The 21695-nt window shown below is 38.6% G+C and overlaps 1 protein-coding gene across 1 annotated transcript in view; it reads left to right on the top strand.

The window, feature by feature from the left end:
* Positions 1 to 12236: 12236 nt before the first annotated feature.
* Positions 12237 to 21695, top strand: part of PEX7 (peroxisomal biogenesis factor 7) — a 66541-nt gene continuing 57082 nt past the window's right edge. Inside the window, exons 1-3 of the mRNA XM_045544442.1 lie at positions 12237 to 12483; positions 14343 to 14400; positions 15308 to 15458. Coding sequence (XP_045400398.1) covers positions 12354 to 12483; positions 14343 to 14400; positions 15308 to 15458 — 339 coding nt within the window. The 5' untranslated portion in view covers positions 12237 to 12353. The remainder of the gene's footprint in view (positions 12484 to 14342; positions 14401 to 15307; positions 15459 to 21695) is intronic.

Consider the following 21695-nt stretch of genomic DNA (forward strand, 5'->3'; position numbering starts at 1 on the left):
ATTATCTATCCTTTTATGAGATCCTTTCCCATAACTAACATATGCAGCTTTAAACATAGCAACACGTTGATTTACCTAGGGTAACGATTCACCTGGGTGGAAAGATCACGTATTTCAATTATTTTACTTCCTATCTCCATGGGAAAGATAAACTAGCTTTAAAAATGATGTAGGTTGGTAAATATTTACAAGTCGAGTCTTTATGAGGTCACCATAGTAGTTATAAAAACAAAACACTCTAAGTATAATTGTCGACCCTTGCATAAACTTGACATCTAGCCATGCCCGCCTACATTATTATTATTAAATGGTCTCCCACAGAGTTGGCCAAGTTTAGAAGTTACACAGCTCTGAGGTGCAATGAATGTTATAGAAAAACCATTTCTATCTCAGTTGGGAAATACCAAGTACCCCTATACGATAAAGAGGACACGTAGTAAACAACCAAGGGAGCCTTTTCTAAGTGCTGCTGAGGGTTTGGAGTCTGAGGAGAGAGCCCTCTGGGTTATAGTGAATGCCCTGGCACCTTGCCTCCTCTTTGAGACTTTTGCTACAGGTGTGCGTGATATGCACACTAAGGTGTGCGTGAACTTAGTCCTCTTCATTATGCAAAACTCAGAGATCAATCTAATCCCTAGACATCCTTTCTAAATATTTTTCCTCCATGAGCCCCCCACATGTCATGATTTCATAAACAGTCAATTAGAAGTCAGTACTGGCACCAAAGAACCAGTATAACCATACTGCATTCATATAATTTCAGCCTCAAGATAAAGAAAACTTAAGTTTTAGGCTGGCCTGTGCAGTAGAAATGTATGATTCCTGTTTGGCTTTTTAAAAATATTTAGAATAGTTTATCTAATCTTGCTATAATCTTCCAGGGCCTCTAGGTAGAAATTGATTGATCTAGTCAAAACTTTCCATTTTGCATAGGAAGAAACAAAAGTCTAGGGAAAGTACGGAATTGAGAAGTAAAGGGTAAACTGATATTAAAACTCAGTATTCTTTGCCTTATAGTCCACTTGCATTTAAAAGAGGAATCTTCCAAGTAATCAATTTCTAAATCCATAGGAAATAAATTTCTAGTGATGGAATTTCAGGCAATTGTTAACTCTACTTCCATTGCTACCCCTCACAAGCCTGGAGTCCATTTGGAAAGTGTGGATGGAGGGAGGAGTGTGGGGTGAGGGAAGAGGAGACAGAGGGGAAGATAAGGAACAGTTCATATCCCTTATTACTTAATTTTCCAGTTCAGCTCACATTGTCAAACATTTACAGAGTGTGTACTATATATTGGGCAGTCTTGAAGGCGCTAGAGACACAAGCAAATTAGACCTGGACTTTACTTCACAGTGCTTCAAATCCACTGTAGGAATATGGTTTATTTGTTTGTATGTTTCCTTGTTTATATTTTAGAAAACCTCACAGGTGGGATGAAATATTTTCCAATGCTATAATCATGTATGGTTAGGTAAAGAGCAGCTAATATCTCAGAGGGTTTTTTTTCCATTTCTGTGTTTCGTCAGAGTCACTGTAAACAGTTTACCCCAGATGGAACCAGCCTCTGTCCTTCCCAGAGAGACCACACTATTTTTAGCTTAGATTGGATAAATCTTCTTGCACCACTCTTTGCCAAGGTCCCAGCTGCTTCATGTTTGCTTACTTTGATATTTTATTAACCCCTATTTAGCATTTCAATAAACCCCAGAATTTTCCCAGTTTACTCTTCGCAGTATTACAAAAAATACAGTGCTAGTTCAGGCACTATATTAAGCTGTATTTACTCAACATCTCCTGAATGCCTAAGTGCCAGGTCCTTGGGATATACCAGTGAATGTAACAAGCAAAGATTTCTGCCCTCATGAAGCATATATTCCAGAGACTACATATAAATCCAAAATAATTGAGGTTCAAAAAACATATACATTTTATTTCATGTACAATAAGTCCAGATTTAGCCAGTCCAGGGCTCCACTGATGGCTCTATTTTCATCAAGGATCTTGACTCCTTCCTTTTTTCTCCTTTCTCGGCCCTAAATCACATCTTCCATCCTCAGGGCCACCTTGTGATCAGAAAACAGCTGTTGTAGTCCAGTTATCATGTCCATATTCCAGGTAGCAGGAAGGAGGGAAGTGCAGGCAAAAGGCACACCTGCCTGCTGACTTAGCTCTTTTACAATAGCTTTCCTGGGCTGGGTGCAGTGGTTCACACCTGTAGTCCCAGCTACTCTGGAGGCTGAGGCAGGAGGATCACTCGAGCCCGGGAGTTTGAGATTGCAATGAGCTATGATGACGCCACTGCACTCTAGCCAGGGCAACAGAGCAAGACCTTGTCTCAAAAAAAAAAAGCTTTCCTAAAAGCCGCACCCAACTATTTCTGCAAGTTGGGATATCTGCAAGGTAGGCAGGAAACTATAGCTTTAAAACTGGGTACATACATGCAATCAACAATGTAGGGATTTTGTTACCAGGGAAGAATGGGAGAATACATATTGCATAGGCAATAATCTTTGTCACAGGAATCTTAATCTTCAACATGATGTGGGGATATGTATGTATCTATTTATAAATAGCATAAGGAGAAATTTTAGGCAACATACAGGGGAATCATCATATATATATGTAGTATTGTGGGTGGTTGTGACAAGTATTCTTTTAAGAAATTATATCTATAAACCCTAACTTTAAATATTAGACGTCTACCCATCTTTAAGTGTTTAGAGTGATTATCCCATCTAGACAGCTACTGTTTAAGGAATGCGGGCTATGGGGCTGTCACTAATTTCACTGGGTGAAATCCACTATGCTTAAATAAGAGAGCATAAGGACTTCTTTGGGAGGCCCTGTTTTTGGTTTGGGGAAGATAGTGCCCTTGAATCCTTGGCTTTGTCTTAGAGATATGATTGTGGCAGGGGGTTGAGTACGCTGCCAGCTTCTCCCCTCCTCTCCCCTTTACCAGGCCCTATAGCCCCAGGAATGGGAAAGACTTGTGGATCAAAAGCAGCAGGTGTGATGGGAAGAGCTCTGGGGACCTGGATCAAATCCAATTCTGGCTCAGTCATGAAAGAGCTGACTTCTGTTCTTTTGGCCTCGGTTTCCTGATTTGTAAAATAAAGGTGATTACATTTAATTACTGTCATAGCAGTTTAACTGTTAGAGTCATTACTAACTTCTTGAAAGGTCTCTCAGTTTGTACTGTCTATATCTTTTTTTTCTTTTGTCGTAGAAACACTTTTGATCAAAGACAGGGCATCAACAAAAGCAACAGCACATTTTCCAGTTGTCCTAACGAATTCCTTTAGTAGTGTATCAGTCTGCTCAGGCTGACGTAAGAAAGTACCTCAGACTGGTTGGCTTAAATAACAGACGTTTATTTTCTCACAGTTATGGAGGCTCGAAGTCCAAGATCAAGGGCCCCACTGATTTGGGTTCTGGCGAGGGCTCCCTTCCTGGCTTGTAGATGGCTGCCTTCGTGCGTGTCCTCCCAGGGCCTCTCCATATGAAAGAGAATGAGAGACAGAGAGTCCTGGTGCCTCTTCCTCTTCTAATAAGGACACTAGTCCTGTTGGATTAGAACTCCATCCTTATGACCTCACTTAACCTTGAGCACCTCTATGAAGGCCATATCTGCAAATATAATCACATGGCAGGGGGTGGGGCTTCAACATAGGAATTTAGGGGAGGACACAATTCAGTCGACAACAAGTAGTAGTAACACAGAGTTATACAGTGTTCTACAATCATCTCTTAATAATGTGGGAATATAGTAGATAAGCTACATATGCTATAAGTTAGTTTAGTGTCTCAAATAGCCTAATTTTTGGCCTAAACTATTCAAACTGGATAGCTTAGCTGACAATAAGACCAGATAATTGCTTCATACTTTCTCATTTCCCTTCTTTCTCCTCATTTCTTTCATTTCTTCTCATTTTCCTATTCCTGGTGTTCAGGTTGTTAGATTTAACTGCCTGAAAAATAAAAGGCAAGCTTTCTTTCAAAGAGTAAAAGATCTTAGATCCCCTACAATTTAATACTTACTTTTCAGTATTTATTTTTTCAGAGGAGAAGACTACTACAAACAACAATGAAAATAGTAACAATACACCTTTTTCTTTCAACTTTTGGCATGGAATAAACTCCTTCATATTACCAAAATTCCAGGAGAGAAAGAAATCTGAACTTCACTGAATGCTTACTCTATGCCTGACATTATACTAGGCCCTTTGTGGAATTTGCTCATTACATCTTCACAACAGTCCTAAAGACTATTATGATACTCGTTTACAGACAAGGATTGAAGTGAAGTATTGGGCATAGTTGTACTCATAGTTAGTGATGGTGCCTGGATTTAAACCCAGATCTGTTTAGCTCCGGAGCCAGTTCTTAGCAATATTATTTCTGGTAAAACTGAATGTATGTAATTTTAAGTAGATTAGGAACCTTCTGAATTGTTTAAAAAAAACCATGAGATAGAACTATGTGTGTATATGGAATGGTTTCTAAGATATATCATGGGAGTTTTTAATTGACAGTTGCATGTGATACAAAAAAAGTAAAGAAAATACACAGTGACTAGTAAGTCTTGTTCCATCTTGTCTTCTGGTGTCCCCATTCTTCTTCCCAGAGAAACTTTTACCTGTTTCCTGTGTTTCTTTGCAGAGATATTCTATGAATTTATAAGCAGGACATATACACACATATATTTTAAAACACAAATGGTGACATATTATAAGCACTGTTCTGCACTTTACTTTTTTTTCAGCATACTAATACTGAACAATATACTTCTCTCTAGGAGAGGGACTAAAAATAATTAAAGTCCCTAGAGGAGACTTACTTCTCACCATATACTCCTTTGAATAATTTTTTAACCATATGAATGTTACTTTTTTATAATTATAAAACATACACAAAGAAACTTCTACATATTTTAATATTTAGATGAAGATATTAAAAACAAACACTAAGACTTTAAAGAAAACCAATTCAAGGTCAATTTACTTCTCTTTTAATTTTGTGGCATTATCAACTTTCTAGTTCTTGAGGAGCATAATTTTCAGCAACATTCACATTCTGAATTAAGCTTTGGATTATGTGAAGCTACCTAAAATTAACTTATCACTAAAAGGAAATGTCTGTTGTCTATGAAATACAGAATATTCGTTTTGGGGTAAAGCTTGGCTACCATCTGGTGGTCTTAGTTTGAATAAAAATAACCTCCAATTACAATAAATTTTCTTTTTTTTTTTTTTTTGAGGCAGAGTCTCACTCTGTTGCCCTGGCTAGAGTGAGTGCCGTGGCGTCAGCCTAGCTCACAGCAACCTCAAACTCCTGGGCTTCAGCGATCCTACTGCCTCAGCCTCCCGAGTAGCTGGGACTACAGGCATGAGCCACCATGCCCGGCTAATTTTTTCTATATATATTTTTAGTTGGCCAGATAATTTATTTCTATTTTTAGTAGAGACGGGGTCTCGCTCAGGCTGGTCTCGAACTCCTGACCTGGAGCGATCCACCCGCCTTGGCCTCCCAGAGGGCTAGGATTACAGGCATGAGCCACCACGCCCGGCCAATAAATTTTCTTTATAACAAGTCTTGGAGTCATAATATTAAGAGATAAAAAGAATCAGGATCTATCATACTTATTTTACAGGTAAGGAAATAGAATACCAAAATGGTAAAATGCCTTGTCCCAAAATACAGGGACTTTTGAGACTCAGTCCACTGCTTTCTCCATTTAAAAAAAGCCTTAGTAATCACTACCTTATAAATTTGTCACAAAAAGGAGATAGCTTGTATGATACCTACAAAAAAGGGGTAAAATAAGAAAAGCTATTATAATTCTTACAAACTATAATAGGTGAATGCTCTTTTCAAATTTCAAAGTTAAGTTTCAGAGATGGCTTAGAATTTCTGGAAGTAGTCAACCGTGACAGAGAATGTGAAAGCAGACAGAGAGTTCACTTGTGGGAGAGGAAGGCGAAGACTTTTCCTGCGTAGGGGGCAGCATCAAAGAATACCCAGAAAGCCAGTGGGTGTAGCTAACAAAAGAATCTTCCAGAAGAAATTTGTAGGCAATTCCATGTTCATGAGATGGGGGAAGGGAGATTTAATTTTATTTTTTAGCTTCATGAGAGTTTTCTCTTTGAAGGGTAGTAGAGAATAATAGCTAATCTTAACATACTGAATTTGGTCACAGCATATATTGGCAAATTCTAAAACTTTTAAATTTAATTAAGAATATCAATTGCCATTAAGGATTGTTTTTAATGCACCAGACTTTTTAAAAAATGCTTTTAATTTTAAATAATTACGGACTTACAAAAAAGTTACAAAAATAGTTCAGAAAAGTCACATATACCGTTAATGCAGATTCCCAAATGTTAACATTTTGTCACACTTTATAGCTCTATCTACATATCTGTTTATTTATTTTATTATAATTTTTTTTTTTTTTTAGAGAGAGGGTCTCACTCTATTGCCCAGGCTGGAATGCAGGAGTGCAGTAGTATGATCATAGCTCACTGCAGCCTTGAACTCCTGGGCTCAAGTGATCCTACCACCTCACCCTCCCTAATAGCTACAGGTACACACCAATCTATCTATAACTTTTAAATGCTTGAAAGTAAATTGCAAAAGTGCTCTACATTTCCTAAAAACAAGCATGCTGCCTTACATAAACATAATGCAATGATCAAAATCAGGAAATTAACATAGATACAAAACTATTAACTAATCTACAGATCTTTTTTAACTTTTGCCAATTGTCCTCTAGTATCCTTTACAGCAAAAGAAAAACATCTTTCTGGTCCAGGATCTAACTCAGAATCACATGTTGCATTAGTTGTAATGTCTCTAGTGGACTTTAATCAGCAACACTTCTTCAGTCCTAATTTGCCTTTCATTACCTCCATATTTTTGAAGGGTACAGACCAGTTATTTTGTAGAACGTCCCTCAATTTGAGTTTTTCTGCTATTTCTTCATGATCTACATTGCTCAGGCTATGTGGTTTTGGTGGAAACATTACAGAAGTTGTGTTTTTCCCTGTGCATCACATTGGCAGGCATAGTATGTTGATTTGTCCCTTTATTGGTGATATTTAAGCTCCTGGTGAAGGTGGTGTTTCCCAGGTTTCTTCATCATAAAGTTAGTGTTTATCCCTTTGTAACTAATAAGAATCTTGTGGGGAGACACTTAGAGACTACGTAAATTATAAATAGCCAGTTTCTCTTTATACCTCTTCCCACTAGTTTTCTTTTTCTTTCTTCTTCTCTTCCTCCTCCTCCTCTCCCCTCCCCCCACTTTCCTCCTCCTTCTCCTTCTTCTTCTTCATTTTTTTTTTTTTAAAGACAGGGACTTTCTCTGTCACCCAAGCTTGAGTGCAGTGTCATGATCATAGCTCACTGCAGCCTCAAACTCTTGGCCTCAAGTGACCCTTCTGCCTTAGCCTCCTAAGTAGCTGGAACTACAGTCATGCACCACCACAACTAATTTTTTTGTTATTTGTAGAGATGGGGTTTGGCTATACTGCCTAGGCTCTTCTTGAACTCCTGGGTCAAGTGATCCTCCTGCCTCAGCTTCCCAAAGTGCTGGGATCAGAGGCGTGAGCCACCGTGCTGGGCCCCTCCCACTAGTTTTAAAAACCACCGATGATTTTTGCCTAACACAATTATTCCTATGGTGATTGCCAAATGACCATCTTGTAATTTCATCATTTCTTCTGCCTTTATTAACATGAATTGTACTATAAGGAAAACTTTACCTTCTCTCTCATTACTTATTCGTTCAGTAGGGTCTTAGACTCTTATTTTACCTAGTAGGTTATACTCTGTAACTACCGACGCTTGCATTTTCCCAGGGAGAGCCCCCTCCAACAGGTTCCTGTGTCCTTTTGAAGGTCTGTCATTTTTTTGTGCACTTCCTTACTTTCTGGCACAGTCAGATATTCCAGGCTCTGCCATTATGTGTACCAACATCTTTAAATGAAATGAGAACTTTTCTTAAGCTTATAAAATATTTATTTAACTCCAATGTTGAAGATTTCATGATGATTAAAACATTACAAAAAATGGTCACACCTTGGAGAGGTGCATCCTCCCCAAGGCTTTTCCTGTGTAGCGGCTGCTCCTAGAAGGACAGTTGGGGATCAGTTTATTACTTTCCTTTTCATTTGCAGGTGTAGGCGCTTGTGGTGGGCCAGCTATTTGCCTCTGTGGTCTTGCTCTGATACTGTGAGTTCAAACAATGTGGGTGCTCCTGCTCTGCCTTGATTCAGTCAGGATAATGTAATTTAAATTGAAATTTAACTTGTCAGTGTCTGCAAAACTGAGTGACTGCAGCCTTGGTGCTGACACTGATTCAGAAGCTCATAAGCCATTTTGTGTCATCTTTGAAAACACAACACATGGAGGATGTAAGTGAAGTGACATCAAGTGCAAAGGACCAGAAGGAAAACAAAAAAAGCAAACAAACATACATACAAACTGTCCCCTTTGAATAAAAACTCCTAGGATGGTTGAAGTAAGTCTTACCTTCTTAATATTTACAGGCTAATAAAAGAGGAGTATATAACTGAAATCCAGTTCTCAGCCTTAATCTACAGAGTTGATGGTAAAAACTAAATATGAGCCTGGTTGCAGAGTCTGTACTCGTGACCACATTGCCACATAATTCAGTTCTCGTAGTCTCCTCTGGGTTCAGGAGGAAGACATCATGCAGTTCGTAGGTCTTCATAGAAGGTGTCAATACTGCACAAATGATACCCCCCTTTGAACATGTTGAGAATCCCAGCTTGCTTGGCCTGGAGCATATTCTCCCTTTAGCCACCAGTGTTTGTTTTTGGCTTCCATTGCCCAGGTCCCTGTCAGTGCTGAGCACTTCTCCTGAAGTGTTTTTCTTTTCTCTCTGTGCTTTAGCCAGCATGTGAGAAATCACCCAGAGGAACTTGTTAAAATGCAGATTTCTAGGCGCCCCCCCTGGAATTTTGAATGTGTCTACAGTGTGCCCTAAGAATCTGTATTATTAAAAAAAAATCACCCAATGAGATTCTGAGGCAGGGATTGGAAATAGGAATGCTGCCGGGGTGATGAGACACATCTGTCCCATCTCAGGTTCACAGGGGAGGGTAACGATTTGGGGCTTGTGTGGTTTGGGGGTGAGGGGAGGCATATGTACCATTCTGTCTGCTCCTACACGTTGATGTTGTTACTGCCAATTGTTATTAATTAATGATTGATGCCATTTATTTTTGATCATTTATTTATTAAGGTATTAATTTGTGTTTTGCTGTAGTTTTTTTCTTTCCCCCATTCCAGTTAGATAACCAGACCCTTTGTGATCCCTGGCCTTAGGGCACTTAAAGGACAGCCTAGAAGCGATTCATAATCTTTGATGAAAGCCTAAACTCACGGAACAGAGTTTTGACGTGTCCTTCAGGAGAGAGAGGCAAGAGCTGACTATGTGGTGGCAGTGAAGGAGCAGAGGTTGAGAGAGGACATTCCGAAGTATGGAGAAATGATAGTGATGTGGCCCCTGTTCCCTGGCAGGAATGGTTTCATGGGGCCATCAGGAAAGTGGTCGCCCATCTCCGCAATGAAGCTTGGGCCACACCTGTAGTCAAGCATGGCATGGAAATGCACATTCATACACCCATTCAGACTTTCACAGGGAGCTATCTAAAGATTAGAGACTCTTGACCATTTGCCAGCACTGTTTCAGGCACTGGAGATACACAGGTTAATAAAACAATGATCCTGCCCTTATGGACTTTACATTCTACTGTGGCCCTAGGGAGTTCTAGGAAGCCCCAGATATGATGGGATTAAATTTTCTAACAGCAGGGGGGGATGGAGGTTTAAGTTAGCTGAAGAAAATAAATGCTCCCTTTCCAGCATACATGAGTTTGTGCTAGCAAATTCTTGCCTGGTACCATAGTAATGGTTGCTTTCCCCTTTCATGTTTACTGTGTGCCAGGCACCGTAACAGATGTTTTATTTCCTTCAATACTCTTAAAGAACTGTACTGAGTCATTTTCCTTATAGAACATCCACCCACTACCCTATCCACCTAAGTATGCATCAGAAGGTAGTGTGCAAATCCTCCCAACTTGAGTTATATTCTTAAACAGATTAATTAATGAATTAATAGAATCCACTTTGTGGGTCTCTCCCTAGCTCCTCTTCCTCTGCTGAGCCTTACATCCTGATGTTTACCCCAAAATTCTATCTTAGGCCTTCTTCTCTTTTTATAGCACTATCTTTCTGAGTGAAGGCAATCATTCCCACGGCTTAAATATTATCTACACGTAAAGAAGAACCATTGCCTTAGTCCCAACTGGTGTGTCCAACTGCACATAAGAAATTCACACTCAACATGTTAAAACTGGAGATCATTTTCTTTCCAAATCGCCTCCTCCTTCCATAGTCCCTATTTCAGTGAATAATCCCCACATCCATCTGGGCACCTAAGTCAGAAACTTGGAAGTCATTTTGACTCCTCCCTCTTCTTTATGTATGAGATATTATGAGTTATTGCCTTAAAATTTTATCTGACCCTTATTCTCCACTCCCATTACCATAATCTTGGTTCAAATTTTTATCTATTGCTTGAACTATTGCTAAAGTCTTTTTAACTAGCCTCCCCATCTCCAATCTCTATCCTCCAGATTAGTGTTGCCAGATCTTTTAAAATTAAAACTTGGTCATTAATTTTTCACATTAGAAAACTTCTACCCTTCTCTATTGTTTAAACTACAGTAGCATTCTAGTTCTCTTGGTGTGGCATACAAGACTCTTCATGATCCAGCCCTAGTACAACACTCTAGTCCCTCCACCCAATATTTTCTTCACCATATGCCTTCCATGTGGCCAGGCTGGAAGTCACAATCCCCTATGGATCATGCTAGTTTAGGCCTCCTGGGTTGCTCATGTTATTCCTCCTCCTGCAATGACCTCCATCTCTTTGTCTACTTAAAGAAAACCTACTCATCTGTGAAGACTACCTCCTTTCTATAGCTTTTCTTGCCATCTCCTCACTCCAGCACTGACAATCTCCTTTTAAAAATAACCCACATATATTTCTCATGGCCCCACAGTATTTTGATTACACTTGATTTTACATGTCTTCTCTTTACTAGACTCTAATCTCTTGAGGCTGTGGAGCATATCTTACTGCTTTAAATCCAAAGTGCCTAGCACTGTGCTTGGTGTATAGTTAAGGTGATCATATGACTAGGTTTGTGCCTGTTGACCTGGCTTTATTATATTAACTACATCCTCTTTCACTTTCAAAAGCATCTTGGTTTGGCAAATAAATTATATATGCTCATCCTCCACATAATACATACTTGGCAAATGTTTGAATGAATAAGCCTTAGTTTTCCTTAATTAGCCCTGGTGGAGCACTTATTACTATACAATATGGATAGTGATTTTTTTAAAAAGCCAGGGCGTGGTGGCTCACGCCTGTAATTCTAGTACTTTGGGAGGTTGAGGTGGGAGCATCATCTGAGGCCAGGAGTTCAAAACCAGCCTGGGCATCATAAGGAGATCTCATTAAAAAAAAAAAAAAATTAGCCAGGAGTCCCAGTTACCCAGGAGGCTGAGGCAGGAGGATCGTTTGAGCCCAGGAGTTGCAGTAAGCTATGATGGCGTCACTTCACTCCAACCTGGGTGACAGAGCAAGACTTCAACCCTTAAAAAAAAAGTTGCTTTACTTGCTTATGATGGTATCATAAGCTTTTTTTCCTTAGCTTCACTAGAATTAGCCAGCTCTCCTTTCCTCGTTTGGCAAGCGTGGCGAGTTGGTCTGGAAATGATGTCCCACCTTTTCCAGTTATAGTGTGGAAGCAGACTAATAGCCCACGCCCTTGCTCCTTAAGACCGCACTGACTCCGCTGACTTAGGTTAACATTTCTTCAGCTTAACCTCGTGAAACACAGCACTCAGTCGCCTTTTGGACTCGCTGCATGGTTTCACAGTTTGCCATAACTTGTCTAATTTTGCAATCATCAGAAAAATTTCCTGAGGCCAATCTTTCAAAAGCGAATAAAAACCAGATGGTCCCGAAGAGGAGGCTGAGAAGCAACAACAAAAGTCGTCAGAATTATCGCTTAATCTAGATCGCTTCCCCGTTAAGAATTTAGTTTTGTTTTGCCCAAAACAAAAATGGCCTCCTTCGGAGTCACTGCCCTTTCCTTCCTGGACCAATCAGAATCTACAGTTCAGGACACAGGCGTCTCACTTCCGCCTGGTCTTCCTGCGTATGTCTAACTTCTCTCTCGGAGTCGTGATCACACGCTTCTGACTTGGAACTGCTTCCGCGGCCAGGGCGGCGAGGCCCGGCGGCGGCGGGCGGGATGAGCACGGCGCGCGGGGGAGCGGTGCGGACGCTGCGGGTGCCGGGCCGTCACGGCTACGCCGCCGAGTTCTCCCCGTACCTGCCGGGCCGCCTGGCCTGCGCCGCCTCACAGCACTACGGCATCGCGGGTGAGGCCGGGCCGCGCCGCCGGGGCGGGGACGGGGGCCAAGCGAGCCGAGCCTCAGCTTGTCAAGCTCGTGGGAAAGCACTTCCGAGACCAGACGGTGCCGCGAGTCAACGCCAGGGGGAAGCAGAGGCACTGGCCGGCTGCGCTTTCCTCCTTTGCCAAGCGTGGGGAGTTGGTCTGGAGATGGTGTCAATCATCTTTCCCAGTTACAGTGTGGGAGTAGCATATGGACGTAGCCTAGTAGCCCATGTCCTTGTTCCTTAAGGCCGTCCGGTCTCCACCGCCGCCGCTCTCAGACACACCCAGGTACACGCCCCCGTGCGGATAGCCGGGGTGAGCCTGTGTGGCCGGTCCGACCGGCCGAACAGCACTTGGAGGACGGTCTGCAAGGTCACTCCAAGCCCTGCTAACTGGTCCACGTGTATCCCACAGTCTGCATTCGAGCCCTGAGCCAAAACATGTGGACTGTCCCTCGTAAGAAGGATGCTCCTGAGCAGACGCTTGGAGTTTCACCACTATGGCCGTCATGAAATGTGTCAAGTTCTGCCGTCTCCTTTTCTTGTCTCTTGGAGAATACATATATTTGCAAGCACTTCTTAGAGGTTCAAGTTAATTGTCTCTGGCGGTGGACTAGATAGAAAGGCATGGGTCCATTCTAGATTTTGCTTTCTTTTAATGCATATCCTAACTATTTACACACTGCAGCAGTGTGCAACAAGTCGTTGCATAATGTCAGCAGAAAAAAAAATAATGTGATTTCTAACACTTGGAGAGAAATACTTGCTTTCTATATTTTCACCGTTAGCACTTAGCGATTCCACATTTAGATTTACAGTAGTTGCCCACCAGTTAGGTTGAAGACTCATGAGTCTGTAATGATACTTTGGTATTTAAGAAAGCCAGTCATGTTTAGATAGAATTTTCCCCTTGGTCTCTATAAAAATAAATATGACTTTTAAAAAACATTGATCTTTTAGTAAAATAATTCATCTTTGGTAGATAACTGATGCTAATACTGTTTTCAGCATTTCACCATCAAGTATGTGGTAAATTCTACCAGAGATTTCCACATTCATATTATGTTTTAGAATTCTGGGCCGGGCACAGTGGCTCACGCCTGTAATCCCAGCACTCTGGGAGGCTAAGGCGGGAGGATTGCTTGAGGTCGGGAGTTCAAGACCAGCCTGAGCAAGAGCGAGACCCTGTCTCTACTAAAAAATATAAAGAAATTAACCGGACAACTAAAAATATATAGAAAAAGTGAACTGGGCATGGTGGCGCATGCCTGTAGTCCCAGCTACTCAGGAGGCTGAGGCAGGAGGATCGCTTGAGCCCAGGAGTTTGAGGTTGCTGTGAGCTAGGCTGACGCCATGGCACTCTAGCCTGGGCAACAGAGTGAGACTCTGTCTCTAAAATAAAATAAAATAAAATAAAATAATAAAATTCTGTGTTAGATGTACTTTAGATTTAATGGGGAGGCATGGTGTTTTAGAAGGAGCACAGTCCCTGGGGGCTGTGAGCTTGTAGTTTGTCATCTGTCAATAAGGGATAACACCAACTTGGAAGGTTTGTGTCCCTGGTGACTAGCCCTGGCCACAGAGTAGGACTTTAAGCATCTCTACCCTCTGTTAGGTCTGTATGCGGATTTCAGTCATAGGTAAGATGGTAAGTAGAATGTTTAATGATTGAAGCACAATATGGAAAAACACAAAAAGAGAACACAATCCTGATCATTTTGTATTCATGGTCCCAATAACTTTTGTGGTAGTAAAATCGGGTACTCAGTTCTTGATACCACCTTGATCTTAGATGTTACCCTGGTAGGTTCAACTGCATGATCTTGATTTTTTTTCTCTTTAGGCTGTGGAACCCTGCTAATAGTGGACCAAGTTGAATCTGGGCTTAGGCTTTTTAGAAGGTAAAGTGTCACTAATTATTAAACTTACATATATTCTCTGTTACTACTAAAGCCTTAATAGAAGTAGGTTTTGACTTTTTGATCAATAAGATATTTTAATTTGCAATATGAAAAGAACTTCAGCATTTACATAGTATAGAACTTACTTTTGCCATTAAGTTATGATTTTGCTACTTTTCTTTTAAAGCATACCTCTTAGTGTCTTCCCTTAGTGTCTTTTCTAAAACATACCTCTTAGTATCCATTTATAAATTATAAAACTTAAAAAATGCAAACTGGTATACTGTGTGATGTTGCCTCTCTTTGCTTTCTTCTTAATATAGTTTAGCTTTACTCATGCAGGAGCTTATTATCCATTTTGTGAATTATCTAGTGCCTGCTATCCTTTCCATCCATTCCTGTCTTGCCTGTGGGAATGTTGGACTCATTAACACTCCCATCAGTGTTAGTCAAAGGTAGAGAAAATTCTATCAGAAAATAACTACCTGTTCGTGGCTCAGGTGAAAGATGTATAAGACAGGTTGAAATTATTGTTCTAAATTGGCATTTTGAAGTGCTTGCTGGCCCATCCTGTAAACCACAAAAAACAGTGAGCAGCCAGACATGGCAGCGTGGCCGCATGTAAATAGTTCCATTTTTGTCGTTGGGAGGCCTAATTTTAATACAGGTGGGCAGTTTTCTACCTGTATGATATGAGCTGTTCTTTTAACCTTTCTGAATTTGTTTCTCTCTCTGTTAAGTACGTGCTCTACTTATCTCCCATAATTGTGAAGATTACGCCAGATAATGTGTTAAAATATGTGACAAACTATAAGAAACAAACTCCGTAACTGTAAAATTGTGATGGTAATTCTTTTTTGTTTAGCTGCCTATGTAAGTGTTTTTGTTTTTTGTTTTTCTGGTGTAGCTTTGACTGGAATGATGGTTTATTTGATGTGACCTGGAGTGAGAACAATGAACATGTCCTTGTCACCGGTAGTGGTGATGGGTCGCTGCAGCTCTGGGATACTGCCAAGGCTGCAGGGCCACTGCAGGTCTATAAAGAACACACTCAGGAGGTAGGACGGGAGTCTTTCTGGGCTGATCATTTTTCTTTTTTAGAGTTTGGTTGAAATCCATGTGGGGATGGACATATGGAGAAATGTCTTCGGGGGACAAGTTTAAACTTTAGTGTTCCTTATACATATTAGATGTCACTTATTATTTGATTATTCAAACATAAAGAACCTCTTGGCCTAAGGAGCTGGGAAAGAAAAGAAAAGAAAAGAAAAGGTCAAGCTTCTCATTAGTCAGAAAAAAATGCCTCCAGTAGTGTGTTGTGGCATCATTTCCTCCAGAGAGTCCCATCACTTTCTTTATGCTATAAGAATATGCCTGCCATACAGTGCCTTAAGATAGAAGTAGGTGGACTTTCACAAAGACTTCACAAGATTGCCTTTAGGGCTTCAGTAAGACTCTTGAGGATTTGCAAAATATAATATATTGGAGCAAGAGCATCAAATACTGATTATGAGGCAGAGCTTACTGAAGGAAGTTTATATCTAAATCTGGTTCATGTGTCTAGATTTTGTGTGTACTTGTAGTATAGAAAATAGTTCAGCCTTTAGTCATACTAAAATACATATATATTTTTTAATGAACATGATAGTAAAGACATTCTCTTTTGGTGTTTTACCTTAAATGTTTTAAAATTTTCCTCAAGGTAGCAGTAGATTCTTCAAATGAAAACTTGCAAATTTACTTTTAAATTTGTCTCTACTACAGTGCCTGTCTCATAGAAGGCCCTCAATAAATGCTTATTAGATGCAAGAATATTAGTCTTGTATGATAAAAGGTTAGTTATATGAGGAGTCCAGACTTTTTATAGCTATAGCTATTAACAATCAAGATTTCTAAGATTGTTAGTGAGATAATGAAAAATTTTAATTCTCATTTTATTGTGATCCCTCTTTGAATAAATGTAGTTGTAAATTACCATTTTTTCAAAGAATCCCTGAATACTAAGATAACTTTAGTAAAGGAGGAACTTTAGTTTCAGGTTGTTCAATGCAAGAATGTTCAAAATTCAGATATTTTTGTGGTACCTTCATGATTTTTGACATTTTCTTATATAATAATAATAATTACTATTAATAATAAGTATAACTAACTTAATGGTTTTCTTTTCTTTATTGTTTTAAAAATATTTTTCTTAGAAGTTTTTTTTCCCCTTAAATCTTTGGTGCCTTTTATTGCTTATCTATATAAATTCTAGGGCAGTAACTAACATCATAAAATAACATATTAATATCTATTTAAGTTAAATGGGGTATATTGATTTAATGTTTTACTTTAAGTCAACTTTAAATTGTTACTTCATTTATCCCCAGACAGTAAGATACATGAAACCATGAGATTAATGGCTACTTTAGAATGTACATTTTGAATTATTTTTAATGCATGTTAAAATAAATACATAATAAATAAAACAAGTGTATGTGCCAGTTGAAACCATCTCTTGTACAACCAGTAGTGTATGTACTACTCTCTGGGAAATACTGCTCTACAGTGTCTCTGACAGGTGGTCACTTAGTCTTCTTCTCAGTGAAAGTGAATTTCACTATCTTACAAGATAACTTATTTGAGTTTTAGATTGCTCTAATAATTAGAAAATTGCTCTTTTTAAGCTCAAATCTACCTTCTGTAGCAACCAGCTGTTGTTCCAATGCTTTTCTGTGCAGTGGTGAGACTAAGTCCACCGCTGGATTCTTTTCCTGGAGAATCCTTGAAAATAGCCATCATATCCTATTCAGTCTTCCCTCTTCCACACTGTGCATCTGTCATTTCTTCAGCCTGTCTTGAGATTACATGGTCTCTACATCTTTCACCCTCCTGGAAACCCTCCTTTGATACTCTCCTGTTTTTCAATGTCCCTTTTAATGTAGTATACCTAATTTATTCCAGAAACGTGATGATCAATGCTGAACTTTGTAAGATTTTGCCATCATAATCTTGAGCATCTAGTTCTAGTAAGGTTACCTAAAACGGCTTTACGTTGTCCTCAGCCATGTTGTAGTGTTAGGTTACTTTGGGTCCACTAGTAAAACACTTAGATCTTTGCTTTTTGAACTGCTGTTAAACCAGGTTTACTTCATTCTGTAATTCTGCAACTAGTTTTTTAAACCGAAGACGTATTATTTTTTTTTTATGTTTTGTGTTTGTTTGTTTGCAGACTATCATTCTAGGTTGTCCTTTCTCATTTTCTTTTCAAGTACAACTGTTGGTAAAGATTTATATCAGTTAGGATGCCTTCGATGTTAGCGTAATAGAAAACCCAACTAAAAGTGGCTTCAATAATGAGTTTATTATGTCACATATTCACTTGGTTGCGTGAAGTAACAAATGAAGATAACCTTTTTTAGGTATTCGTTACATCATCACCCTCACTTCTGGGCACCAATTTCTATCTTGGTCTGTTTAGGCTGCTATAACAAAGTATCATAGACTGGGTGGCTTATAAACAACAGAAATTTATTTCTCACATTTCTAGAGGCTGGAAGTCCAAGATCAGGGTGCCCGGATGGTTGGGTTCTGATGAGGGCCCTCTTTCAGGTCAAAGACTACTGTCCTCTCATTGTGTCCCCATGTGGTGGAAAGAAGGTGAGAGAGCTTTTGGAAGATACTAATCCCATTTATGAAGACTCCGCCTTCATGAACTAATTACCTCCCAAGGTGCCCCCAACCCCATACCATCACATTGGGGGTTTAGGATTTCAACATATGAATTTGAGGAGTCACATTCAGTCCAATGCATGTATACTCTGAGGAACACTTAAAAAGATTTAAGGTCAAATGAGAGTTTTGAGGAGCTAATAAATATTTGTTGAATAAATTAATAAGTGAACGAACATGTCCAATTTCTATTTTTTTTCACCGGTATGTTTAGAGAAGCTGTATCATGACATAGAATAGCAAATAATGGGCCATTTTCTCCCATGAAGGAGAGTGCACAGTTAGGATAAACTGCATGGTCCCAGTCAACCTTGGATTTGAATTCAGCTTTGTAACTTACACCTGCCATGAGACCTTGGATAAATTATTTATTTTTCCTAAACCTTAGTTTTTTCATTTGCAAACTCAGTGTATGTCATACAGTTGTTATAAGTGCTTGGACCAGAGCCAGGACTGAATAAATGTGAGCTATTTTTATTATTTGCTCCTTTTATAATAAGGTTAGAAAAACATAGATTAGAATTCCTCTAGTTACCCATTTTACCATGTGATAACTATGTGAGAAATGTCCAACAATCAATTTTCAGATTGTCAGATGAAGCAAAAAAGAAAAAGCCAACATTTAGATATATTTTAGGCCTTGAGGAGTGAAGGTCTTGGTGAAATGAAAAGACATAAAAACATGGTTATTATCTCTATGCATGGCTGCTAAACTTAGCATCAAAGCTATGTTGTTTAACCGGTGTCTGCAGAGGTCATTATGTCTTTTGAGCCCCATAAAATGCCGTTGGCTTAGCCTACAGCTGAATATATAATAGAAATGGGAGAATATAAACATTTTTAAAACTTCAGCGAGAAGGAGAAAAAAAGAGAGGGTAAATTGAGATTTTTGTTTCCCTACTTTGTGACTTACAACACTGTGCTACTAACAGTGAATTATAGTGACTTTAAAGATGACATAGAATCAATTTAATATTTTAATTTCTAATTTTCAGTTTATTTACAATTTTTAAAAATAATTCAAATTTGTTCTCATTTTCAAATAGCAAGGCTTATCAATGCTGAATTTTTTATAAGATATTTGATCTGTTAAAGTTTTTGAGCATTGCTTATAAAAACTTATTTTTGAATTAAGTAGACAACTATTAATATCCTATTGTGGAGAAAATGTATTTAATTACATATTTTACGGTAAAGATTTTATAGTAAAGATATGGTTAAAATCTTGTTTACTTTACAAAATGAATCAATTGTTTACATTTTGATAATGATAGAAGCTGAAAAGTCTATAATGATGGGTACCAATAAAAAATATTAATACAGAATGACAACCAGTCATGCATGTAACAACAGTGTGAGCCCTTCAGAAATGCATTTATTTTTAACACTCCACGACAGATTTGTCAACTAAAGGAATATTTTTTGTCTTTCTTTTTTTTTTTTAAAAAGTGAGGAAACAGTTAGACTTTATATATTTCCTTTTGCATATTTAGTCATGCTTATTCATTTTTATTACAATTTAAAATAGCAGTTTAAAGCTTTCCCTCCTAAAAATTGTGATTATAGAAAAAAATAGTTTATAGTTAGGTGTCAGTTGAATTAATTCTTCCTTTTTGGATTTTACTGCCAATAGGATGTAGTATCTGTCATCACTTTTCAATCCTTATGTTTTAAAAGCATTGACTTTTGGTTAATTGTTGTGGTTCACACCCTTAATCCTAGCACTTTGGGAGGCTGAGGTGGGAGGATCGCTTGAGCTCAGGAGTTCAAGACCAGCCTGAGCAAGAGTGAGACCCCATCGCTAGGCATGGTGGTGTGTTCCTATAGTCCCAGCTACTTGGGAGGCTGAGGCAAGAGGATCCTTTGAGCCTGAGAGTTTGAGGTTGCTGTGAGCTAGACTAATGCCATGGCACTCTAGCAAGACTCTGTATCCACAAAAAAAAAAAAAAAAAAAAAAAAAATTTAAGGAGTGTGCAAATGCTTGTCTTAACTCAGTGGTTCTTAAACTTTACAACACATTAGCATCACCTAGGGAGCTTTTAAAAATCTTCATGCCCAGGTCATGATGTCTGGGGGTTGTAGCCAGGCATCAATAGTATTTAAAGATTCCCAGACGATTCCAATGTGCAACAGTATTTGGAAGCCACTCTCTTTTCTTAATAAGCATTTGATTCTAATGACCTTGGTATGTGTGCTGTGTAATATTTTGGGTATCATAGTATTTAAAATGTAGATTTAAAAATATTATTAAAGGAGTGATTTGATTTACCTTGCAAAGTTGTTATTCACAGTCCATTTATCTACCTCAAAGATTTCAAAAATTTTTTAAAAAAGGGAAAATGATAGTTTTAAGTAGATGGAAACTATAATTGACTGTGTTCAGGCAGAGAAGAACTTTGAAGCATAACTACTGCTCCTATATCTGTAGTCTCTCTCATACACTCAGTGTAGGTGTCAACACTATGCCTATCTCCAAAGTGAGTTAGTGAGTGAATTGTAGCTAGAAATTGGAACTTCTTATCTCCTATTTTAGAATCTATTAGGAAACATCTGTAAGAGAATTATGCAATTTTATTTGATAATTTTAAATTATATGAAACTAGAAATTATTTTTAGTTTTGCTGCAAGCTAATATGAAATGGAATTAGTGACAGAGCTATTTAAGTATATGTAAAACATGTTTTTATATAAAGAGATGAATAGAAGCATATATATTTAAATATATTTGTATTATATATTATATACTATATGTTTTACATATATATAAATTTGACAAAGAAACAATGGAAAGATAATTTAAAAGCTAATAAAAATGGTTACCTTTAAAGGGGGTGGGGAAAAAAAGCAAGGGAGAGAAAACAAGGATGCGAATAAGATTTCTCCAAGCATAACTTACAGTTTTGACCTTGGAACCATTGAAATCTATAATTAAAAAATCATAGTTTAATTCATGAAGGAAAAGTAATTGCTAAAAATTAAAACAACAGAAACAAATGAATCTGTTGGCCTAGGAAATTGGTACCATAATCAGATACTGAAAATAATTATTTCAAACGACTTTATAAACATAGTATTAGCCAGGCATTCAGTGGCTCTGCCTGTAATCCCAGCACTTTGGGAGGCCAAAGCAGAAGGAATGCTTGAGGCAGAGTTTGAGAGACCAGCCTGGGCAATGTAGTGAGACCTCATTTCTACAAAAGATTAAAAAAAAATTAGCTGGGCATGTAGTCTTAGCTACTGGGGAGTGGGGTGGGCGGTGGGGCGGGGTTTGAGGCAGGAGTTTGAGGTTGCAGTGAGCTGTGATTACACCACTGCGCTCTATAGGTGGGGTGACAGAGCAGTGAGACTCTGTCTCAAAACAAAGAAACGAGAATAATGAATTGAAACAACACACACACACACACACACACACACACACACACACACACGCATGCACACACATATATTTTCACTCTGTACATGGAATTGTGATGATTAGGAAAAAATGGTAAAGAATCAAGACATTTATCCTGCCTTTCCTGTATGTATTTTATTATGGAGTAATCAAACAGTTGATAAGGAAAATTATTTATAACAGAATTATA

Source organism: Lemur catta, chromosome 2 (genome assembly GCF_020740605.2).
Source record: "Lemur catta isolate mLemCat1 chromosome 2, mLemCat1.pri, whole genome shotgun sequence".
NCBI lineage: Eukaryota > Metazoa > Chordata > Mammalia > Primates > Lemuridae > Lemur > Lemur catta.